This window comes from Cladophialophora psammophila (assembly GCF_000585535.1).
Source record: "Cladophialophora psammophila CBS 110553 chromosome Unknown aczJe-supercont1.41, whole genome shotgun sequence".
NCBI classification, from domain to species: Eukaryota; Fungi; Ascomycota; class Eurotiomycetes; order Chaetothyriales; family Herpotrichiellaceae; genus Cladophialophora; species Cladophialophora psammophila.
In genome coordinates, this window is record NW_006912962.1 from 178,409 (window position 1) to 187,885 (window position 9,477).

Consider the following 9,477-nt stretch of genomic DNA (forward strand, 5'->3'; position numbering starts at 1 on the left):
GGAAGCCGGACCGCTGTCATCCTCGCTATATGTCCTTCAGAGCTCGTCCAGCCCCTTTTCTGTCAAGGGATGCTGTTAGGAATGTGACGTCAAGAAAGAAAAGGTGACAGGCCATTATCTTGGGAGGACCCGAAGTCTTGAGAGGATGCCGCACGGCACATCCCTTGCTTGATGCCTCCTGCGTAGGGGCACCCGAAGTGGTTGCAGGCTCGGTCTTGCCCAGACAGCACTCCAACCCGATTGCTCTCTCACCTCGATTGATGCAAGCTCAAGGGTTCATCGGGCAAGATCTTGAAAGGGAGACGCATTGCAATGTAGCCTTGTATGGGTCGATTGAGTTGGCAAAGATTCTTGTCTTTCCATATAGCTACCCCCACAATGAAGCCACGTTCGCCAGAACAGGTATGGGCTGGTGTGGCTGGTGTGGCTGGCCCTCAACTGAATCACGTGCGCAAGGCCTATCCACAGCCTCATTGCGAGCCCGTCTGTTGCTTCTTCATGCCAGGTAGTCAGTCGTCGCTCTCGTTGTGAACCGGACAAGAGAAAAATAAATTAAAAGAGTACAGGCCGTCGACGCGTTTCGCTACTGGCAGTGTGGTGGAAACCGACGAGCGCGCCGAACTCTTTGAGCAATCTCAACTAGCCTCCGGCCAGACGATGTACACCCTCTCTACCCTTCCTAAGAACGAACGGTCCAAGAGGATTTTCGATTCAGCCCGTGAATACCAGCAAGAGCTCCTTCGAACCGGCCAAAGAAGAGATGGGAATGGCCGCGACAATGCGGTGGTAAAACACTCGTTGCTGCGCTCCTGATTCAGACAATCTTTGCAACAGGAACTTTTCGATCACAGCCACGGCAGACGGGGAAGATCAGAGACGGCTATGAAACAAGGAAGGCCGAAAGAAGGCTTTGGAATGGTGAGAGTGATGCCCGTGCAGCTAAATGGATTGATGGACAGAAGAATAGGAGAGGTTGGAAAAGGTCATGGCACGTATATGAGTATACGGGTGCCACAACTGAGCGAGTGAGCGGGCTTGTGAACAAGGAGGGCGACGCATGTATGTACAGCATCTCCGTATTGAATGTATGCATATGCCTTTTTCTATCTGGGTATCGACGTCGTGTGTGCAACAGTGCTGCATATCGAACATGGTCTAGTGTACAATGTCAATGTATCCTGTCCTTTTTCTCCGCTTGTGTTCCGTATACTTGTATACTTAATCTCCCCAACCATCCGTTGCGGGCGCCTTTTTCTCTCTTGGCATTTTCATCTCAATTTTTGGATAAGGCTACCAACGCCACGTCCAATGCCAGGATATATTTGCATCACAATCCCAGTCCATATCCATATCCAACCTCACCGGGCAAGGTGCACTCTGGTTCCGCCTCCCCGCCGTGTGGGCCCAGTCGATCGAGAGGAGGATTGAGTTCCCGGTCGGCCTCGCCGCGTGCCGGCGCCTGATGTCCGCCGACGGCGTTGGCCGAGGCGCTCACGTGAGTTGGAGGAAGAGTCCAGAGACGCGTTGAGGTCCAAACTCTCGGAGATCCTATTTCACGCAAAAGAGAAAAGTAAAAAAAAAAAGGACGAGTTAGGTCAAGCTTTACATGGCAAGACAGAGATGCCCAACTCTTGGATGGATGGGGGGACGAGAAGGAAGGAGGAATGGGGAGGGGGGTTTGCAGAAACATACCATGACCGGTCACTTTGACTGAGGTGAGACGCCCGTCGGGGATGGCCGAGAGTAGGAGGAGGACTGGAGTATCGAGAACGCCTTATTGGAATGTTGATGGGTGACGAAGCTGCTGGAAGGTCGAATCGTACCCGTCTCCCGTTTGACGATCGTCTCGTCGCCGTTGGCGACAGCGAGGGCCGTCGCGGCGCTGGTATGGAGGCCGACTGCCCGTCCTCTGCTGCCGTTGTCGTCGCCATTGTAAGTGCTCGCGCTGCTTCTTCCGGCGCACGTTCCGCGGCTCCTCTCGCTATCTCTTCTCCTTTTGCTGTTGCTCGCGTTGCCGCTGCTAACGTTACCGCCGTTGTTGGCGGTTTCTTTGGTGATATCAGGGCATTGGGCATAGGATGTCTCGCCTCATTGTGTTCCCCATGCTCACCAGACATTTCCTCGTTCGGATCTGTAGTGCGAGCGGGTTCGAGCGCGACTCGAGGGACGAGCACCGCTTCGGCAATAAGGCTTGGGCCGCTGCTGGGACGGGGCTTGCCGTGAACGGCAAAGAAAAAAGAGAGAGCCAGAAAAGGAATTTTGAGACTGGGAAAATTACTCAGCCGTTGGTGATGAAGAGGCTCAACCCTCCACGACTTGAGGTGGCAAGGCAGGTAGGATGGCAATCGACCACAGAAGTTATTTTGGACCTGGTTGTAAAGTTTGTGGGTGCTGAGGTCCTCTCGATCTGTCACTCACTTCACCCGTGCGAGATCCCTCTTTACCCGTGCGGCATCCAAGACACCATCCCTTCCCAGTGCCTCCGCAGAGTCTTGGGTCTTCTGGACCTGTCAAAGTCAATCCCCCGATGCCCGATGCCCTAGAAAGATGCCTTCTCCATGGACAGAGCTGAATTTTAGAGGCAGCATGTGACAGGTCTGGTTTGTTTGAGCTGCAAGGCTGCATTGGGAAATTAACTAAGGGTATCATGAAGCGCGGGTCGGGACAGATGGGATGGTCAAGGCTGTTTGGCATTTTGCTATCTCCACCAACTAGGGAAGACAAACGCTCCGCCAATCGTTCGCTCTGGCTGAGGGGGTTGGGGAGACCCCGTTGCTGTCCTCCTTATCCCGGATTTTGATGAGCTGCTGATTGATGCTCTGATTTGTTGCCTCGTTGGGGCCGCTCTGATCTCGAGTGCGGCCAGGGGTGGCAGGAGGCAAGGACAGCTTCTGTCCCGGTTCTGCGCGGGTAGCAATGGCGGTGTCGGGGTGGTAGGCGGGTTGACCTTCGCCGAGTGGAGGAGCTGGATTCTGGCCTGCTTGGAACAGGGATGTGGATGGCGATCCAAGCTCCCTTGGCTCGCTTGCTGGAATGTAGCAAGATCCTTCATCTAGAGGGTGGTCGTTGGGGCGCCACTGTCGGGTAAGGCGCTCAAGCCACTCATAGTCCAATACCCGCCCACCCTTGGTGATCAATTCGTTGGAGGCAGACAGGACAGAGTAGACGGCGATGGCATGGGGAGGCTTTGGAACGTTGGGATTCTCCCCGTTATGGACTCGAAAGAGGCCGCGAGGAAGCAGGGGGATTTGGATTTTGTCCACAGCTGCAGATGGCTCGTTGCCGACTATGGCTGCTAATGGCTGCTCCCCGATTCCAGGGGCCCAGAGATATTCAAAGCTGCGGATGGGGGCCGACATTAGACTTTTTGGAGGGGGGAGCTTGGAGGAGAATGGACTGACAAGTAGGTGCACTGTGCAGAAGCCAGTCATGGACGCTATGCAGGGCACGGGAGAGCTTAAGGGCTATATACCTCTGTAACGCCGTATTTCATTTCCACATAATAGGTAGGTCTGTGCCATGATCGTCGTGATCATAGCCATATTGAGGCTCAGGAATGTTGACAGGTCCCAAAGGGAAGGGAAGCCGCCTTTTAGACGCGTGATGGTAGATTGAAGTGATAGAGGAGCGGCGCAAGTGAGGACGGGTCACCTAGTCGCGTATACCTAAGTCAGTCTCTCCGGTAAGGCTGAGCGCCAAGGAAATGGTGATTGGTAGAGTCGCGCCCACCCCGTTGAGACTCAAGGAGTCCGCATCACCCTCAACCCCGTATATAATTGTGAGAAATTTATATCATTCCAACTACCTCGACGAAGTAAATAGAATGGCACTAGCGTCGTGCGACCGTTGTAGGACAAAGAGCGGGTGATGAGGGTATCGAGGCGGTATGGTATTCAGTATCTAAGAGAGAGAGAGTCTGTCTGACAGCTATGTATTGGGTAACCTGCGCCAAGGCGCTAATGGCTCAACACCGTTTGCGAGTAAGGAAGAAGTTTTAACCACTACATGTCTTGGCGGCTTAGTCCTTGAGCGAGTGCTATAATCGAGGACACAATACCCAGTAGATGGAAGGTTTCCCGAGATGCCGAACTCGCCGAGGTGCTATCTCGCTCGCTCGCTGTATTGCTATCTACCTGCCGCGCCTATAGTAAATACTGAGTTAGTGAGCTAGTGGTCGTTTAACCTAGATCTGCCGTTATAAAGATCTCCTCCTTCCTTCGCTGTGGTTCACTGTCGCTGTGTCTGTGTATCTTGTTACTCATTCCCTCACCCCTATACACACAAACACAAACACACACCCCCCCCCCACCGTCCCTCCCCCTCCTCTCCTCCCCCTCCTCTATACGAGATATGAGATCACCACTCCAATAATCGGGAAATTATCGCCGCCATCACCTATCCCCCTTTCCTTTCCCGAATACGCTACTACATCGCCATCCGCAGGGCAGTGGCATCATGGATTGTTGGTGGCTGTCATTCTACTTGGCCAGCTCTCCCATCCGTCCAACAGACAAGGAATTGTCTAGCGCTGTCCGTCTGTCCGTAGCCTCATTGCCTGTGACCCCTTGATGGCTGCGACTCCCAGGGGCAACTCCACCGCGGCCCAGTGACACGCCACGCCCCGTCCAATAGCGCACATTCCCCCTCGCAGTGCCCAGATTGTTGACAGGCGCCATGTCTCAGAGCTCTCCTCACACCAAAAGAACGCGACGGAAATCTAGAGTGCGAAAGAGCGGGGAAAGGAGCGGTGTGAGTGCGTGTGGAGAGCTTCTGAAGGTGGGACGGGAGGCGTCTGTGTAAGTGAGACAGACTGAGGCTCAGAGAACACATCCCCGCAAACTCAAACTCAGCTTGATCACCGACCCACTCACAGGACTGAACTCTACGCCATCGATGGGGCCGGAGCTGAAAATTTCTTGGGACGGGGAAGAAAAAAAGGTGATGGTTCAGACATGCAATACGCCGCTGTGCCTTCGCCCGGTCGGGCCAATGCCACCAAAGGTCCAAGCGCGGGGGCTTCTGGGAACTGTGCAAGAAGACAGATAGACTTTTGGTGACAGGTTCAGCTGTCTGAGTTAATCTGCTGACAGAGCATTTCCTTGACTCAACGCAATGTGAGCTTATCCAATGGTGCGGCTGAAAAGGAGGGGTAGCTGGCCACATGTTGGGTGGTCGGAGCGCGGGGTACATGATCCTAGGCCGCCCCACCAAAATAGCTCCCCAATAGCTCGCCAATAGCTCACACTCGATACGAGCCAACGCGTCCGTGCGGGCAGCCATGTGTGAACCGAGTTTCTCTTTTGGCGCCTCAGTTGCTCGGGATACCCAGTACAGAGGATGCTGGTGGGGCCACCGGGGATGAAACCCCGAAGCAAGCAAGACCAAAGAGATAGAGGGAGGCAAGGAAGGGGACAGAAGTTCTGGTCCAACGCGTCATCGACCTATGAGCGCCCACTAAGTCCTATCAAGGCGTTACCTAGTTCGTGTTTTGTTGCTCTTTGCCCTTTGTTGGGGCTCACCAGCCATGCTGCCCTTGTTGTCTTGCTGTGCTTTGTCCACCCGCCCCATCTATCCACCCATCCATCCATGGTTGCTGGTTTGCCTCCCCCTCCCCCCCTTCACTTAGAGCCTTCGCCCTCAGACATCTCACCTTGCCCGTCTTCCGAGTCGGAGAAGGAGATCATGTCGGAGTCGGACTACGCAGCAGCCGCAGCTTGCACGGCTTCTTGCACCGTCTGCGGGGCTTGCACGGAAACTGCCTGCCCCGCCGCCGCGACTACGCTGAGTTCCGAGTTGTTGATGGTGACCAAGCGCTGAAAGGCTTGCAGGTACTCCTCGACAAAGGGGTTGGGTATGTCGGTCTCTTCGTTGGGGGTTTGGCCCGACCGGTCGTGGTGGACGAGGTTCCTGAGCACCCACTCGGCCTTCTGAAAGGGTCGCTTGGACTGCGCGAGGAGCGTCTCCAGATGCTCCCACTTGTTTTGGTCAGGCACGCTCTGGATGGTGCTCACCAGCTCGCTCATGCGGTACTCGTGGGCCTGGATGTCGATCACAGCCTTCCGGTGCTGCGGCTGACCTTCAGTCCCGCGGCCAACGGTGTCCCGGGCTCGCCGCCAGTGTAGGCGGAGGAGGTCCCTAGTTGCGGCAAAGTCCTTCGCAATAGGCGCAATGTCGTGAGTGCGAGAGAGGGTATGGACCATCTCCCAGTAAGTTGACATGACCTGAATCAGGGACGTGATTTGGACAGGCTTTTGGACAGGTTAGTTACCGGTAGGTCAGTTGTGCGCCCATGAGACTCACGTAGAGGGACGCCATGATGTAGCAATCCTGAGTTGGGCGCAGGCCGGCATCGTCACACTCGACAGCGGCGACGAAGATGCCTCGCTCAGTGTCGTTGTGGATTTTTAGTTGTTTAGGCCACCCCGGGCCCGGCTTCTCTGGCACAAAGTAGCCAAAGGTGTCATCCGTGCGGTCCAAAACCCAGCCCTGAAGGAAACCATTCGGCATGGCCTTGCGCACCTCAACCCGGTTTCGGCCTGTGATATCGCGTCGGTAATCAAGCGCGCTGTACTGGCATTGGGTCACGCGTTGTCCAAGACGGCGGCACCACGCGGTAATGACCTCTAGGTCGGACGGCGAACCAGCCCAGCCAATATAGCAGAGTTGCGGTGGAGGTCCCGGCGGGAGCCAGATCGCGGGTGGGACACGATAAGGAAGGGGGGTTATATATTCCAGGGCCTGGGGTTCACCAGCCTGAGGCGGTGCAGGCGGTGGCCCCACGCCAATGAGGGTATTGAGCTGGCTGCGGAGCTCGTGGAGCTCTCGAACATATGCGGCCGAGACGGTATTGAAGACCCGGTCCTGCTCTTTAACGGTATAGAATAGGCATCCGATGATCCGATCTTGTTCCTGGACGCGAGTCTCCAGCTGCGCCCGGCCCGCCTCAAGGGACTCCAGCTGGCTGCTGAAAGATTCCATTCGGTGCTCGAGGCTCTCCACCCTGGAGAGAAGGGCTTGAGGCACCCTGTGGATGGCTGTCAGTGGGATGGCACGATGGCCGGCTGGGGGACAGCGGCGGCCGACAGAAACGATTGGCAGACCGAGTTCTCATGTTGGTGGCAAGCGTTCGCTTTGTCAAAAGTCTCTTGTATTTTCAGGGAAGGGGACCACCGGTAAATCAAGGGCCCAAGTCGCAAGTATGTGGATGAGGCAGAAGGAATGCAGTGAAGTCAGGCTGGGCGTTTCTGAATCGCAAGGGAGGAAGAGATGGAGAAGGGATGGAACTCAGGAAGGGGAAATATCCAGCTCTATATACTCTGCCTTGCCTTGCTACCCCTCGCTCTCTCCATCTCTAGGAACCACTCTGTAGTTTTGGACGACTCCTGCCGGGTTCTCTGTTGGCTGGATCGGCTGGTCGACGGATCTCCCAGCCGGATGCTTGTTCTCTTGAGGTGTGTGTACATGTACACCAAGCTGATGCGGGCCGGATGTAGTATGGAGGATGCCCGCTTCCACTCCCCTGGACGCTGCAAAGGCTGTCCATGTCTTGGATGCTTCTGAGCAGTTATCCGCCCATCAGTTGAATAGCCTTTTGCGGTGATCGGGCTTGGCAGGCTTGAACCGGCTTGAACAGGCTGGGCATGTTTGTCACGTTTGGGCGCATGTTTGGGCATGCTTGGGTATGTTTCGGCTTGCGTGGGGAGCTCTACCAACTGCTATTCGCCGCCACTTTGCCAACTGAGGACCCCTTGCTGGAAGCTGGAAGCCAGGAGCTGGGACTTGCGCACTTCAGGCCCCTTGGTTTCCCACGCTGTTTGGGATTGGCAGATGAACCCCTTGCGCCCTTCTACGCAGCCACTGGCAACCACCAAGCACGCCTCTCCCGGCAAGAATGCGCTACGACAAAGTCTAAACTACCCGGGTTAAATGATGGTCGACCATTTATGAAGGGAAGACATGTCAATCGGACCTCACAGGGGTCTGTGCTTGGAAGTTGGAATGTCCGGCTGCCATTTTTCGCGCGGCTAAAGCACATTTTGGACGTTTTGGGCGCTTTGGCTGAGTATTTGCGAGTAAGCATTCTAGCCTCCAGTCCTTGTCAGGTGCAGGTGTTGCCGATTGCCGACGTAAGGGATGCCACAAGCCTGACCGATTCGACGATGAAGGGGAGAGGGAAGGAGGCTGGAAATCAGCGCCATTCTAATCGTCATCATTTTCACCCTCATCAGCCCATCAGCCCATCACCCCGTCCTCTTCCCATCCTCCTACCCATGTCCCTGCCTCTCTCATCCCAGTCATCATAAGCGTCATTCTGATTGCGAGCATCAGCCTCATCACTTTGATCGCCATCCTCATAATGAACCCAAGCATCGATCAAGAGCGCAAGGATCTCCACGAGGAAATGGCTCGGATGTACAAGTTCTACGAGGGAACCACTGACAATGACGACCTCTTCATCAGACTTTTGGCAGCTCACAACAAACAGTTGAACCTCCTTCTCACGGGGGCACGCCGCCGCGTGCAGGCGCAGTTCCAAGGCATGAGTATCGAAGAGGCCATGCACTGCGAGTTGTCACGCTCGGTCGGCACCGCGCAGGGCATGATCCATGTGATGGTGTGGTTCGCCACGGCGGCCAACGACGAGGAGCATCAGCTCCGCAGGCTGTACGTCTGGGCGTACCTGAGACGCTACAAACTGGTGCCCCAGGGCCTCGGGGTGCTCTCCAACTTTTCGTTGCGCCTCTCGCATCAACCTCTGGAGGAGAGTCAGCGACAGTGGGACGAGGCTGTCGAGTTTTACACCTGGTGCGAAGACGAGGCTACCAGGTATCGAGCCAAAGAGGAAGCCGAGGCGTGAGTCTCTTCTTTTTCTCTCACTCCTTCCATCAAGCGGCCATTGCTAATGCCTTGTTCGGCAAGCAGTCTGCCAGGGGAGCAGCGGGAGAAGAAGCGTTTTGTTGGCCGCATGCGCGAACTCCATCTGATCAAGCCCAAGCTCTCCAAGCTGTTCAAGCATCAAGAGCAGCAGCAAGCGCACTAGGAGGAATCGAAAAGAGAAAACAGCACCCACCGGGACATCATCTTCATCATCCTCATTGTCATCAAAGCCTCGGAGACCAAAAAGAAAAAGGAGGAATGGAATAACAGCGTTGTAGATTGCCCATCTAAAAGTCCTGCGGGAATGGAAGGGAATGGAAAGGATGACTGAGTGTACACCTTGCAATCACAGTGTCGTTCAGGATAACTTGTCGCTTACTGCGGAGTAGTTGGGTCGGTTATCTCGCCAGTTGTTTAGTCTGTCATTTAGTTGGTCGTCTATGTAGCTATCTGTTGGACACAGCCTTGAAGGAGACCGGTCACGAGCCGCACGAGCACGACTCATCACACTCGTTGGGCACGTGGGGGGATCCATAGGAGAACAAGGCTGAGTCACGTGGTATGCCCTGTTGGCTCTGTAGGCCCTGCTGGCCCTGTTGG

The 9,477-nt window shown here is 55.3% G+C and overlaps 3 protein-coding genes across 3 annotated transcripts; 1 reads left to right on the forward strand and 2 right to left on the reverse strand.

The window, feature by feature from the left end:
• Nucleotides 1-2,711: 2,711 nt before the first annotated feature.
• A1O5_13071 (uncharacterized protein) lies at nt 2,712-3,359 on the reverse strand (the record flags this gene model as incomplete). Its single annotated transcript, XM_007753639.1, has 1 exon — nt 2,712-3,359. One exon carries the CDS (start codon nt 3,357-3,359, stop codon nt 2,712-2,714), a length of 648 nt encoding a protein of 215 aa, XP_007751829.1.
• A 2,337-nt stretch (nt 3,360-5,696) lies between these two features.
• A1O5_13072 (uncharacterized protein) lies at nt 5,697-6,978 on the reverse strand (the record flags this gene model as incomplete). Its single annotated transcript, XM_007753640.1, has 2 exons — nt 5,697-6,248; nt 6,301-6,978. The coding sequence occupies 2 exons, from the start codon at nt 6,976-6,978 to the stop codon at nt 5,697-5,699; spliced, it is 1,230 nt and encodes a 409-aa protein (XP_007751830.1).
• Nucleotides 6,979-8,356: 1,378 nt separating this feature from the next.
• A1O5_13073 (uncharacterized protein) lies at nt 8,357-9,040 on the forward strand (the record flags this gene model as incomplete). The annotated part of the gene is made up of 2 exons (XM_007753641.1): nt 8,357-8,853; nt 8,923-9,040. The coding sequence occupies 2 exons, from the start codon at nt 8,357-8,359 to the stop codon at nt 9,038-9,040; spliced, it is 615 nt and encodes a 204-aa protein (XP_007751831.1).
• Nucleotides 9,041-9,477: the final 437 nt, after the last annotated feature.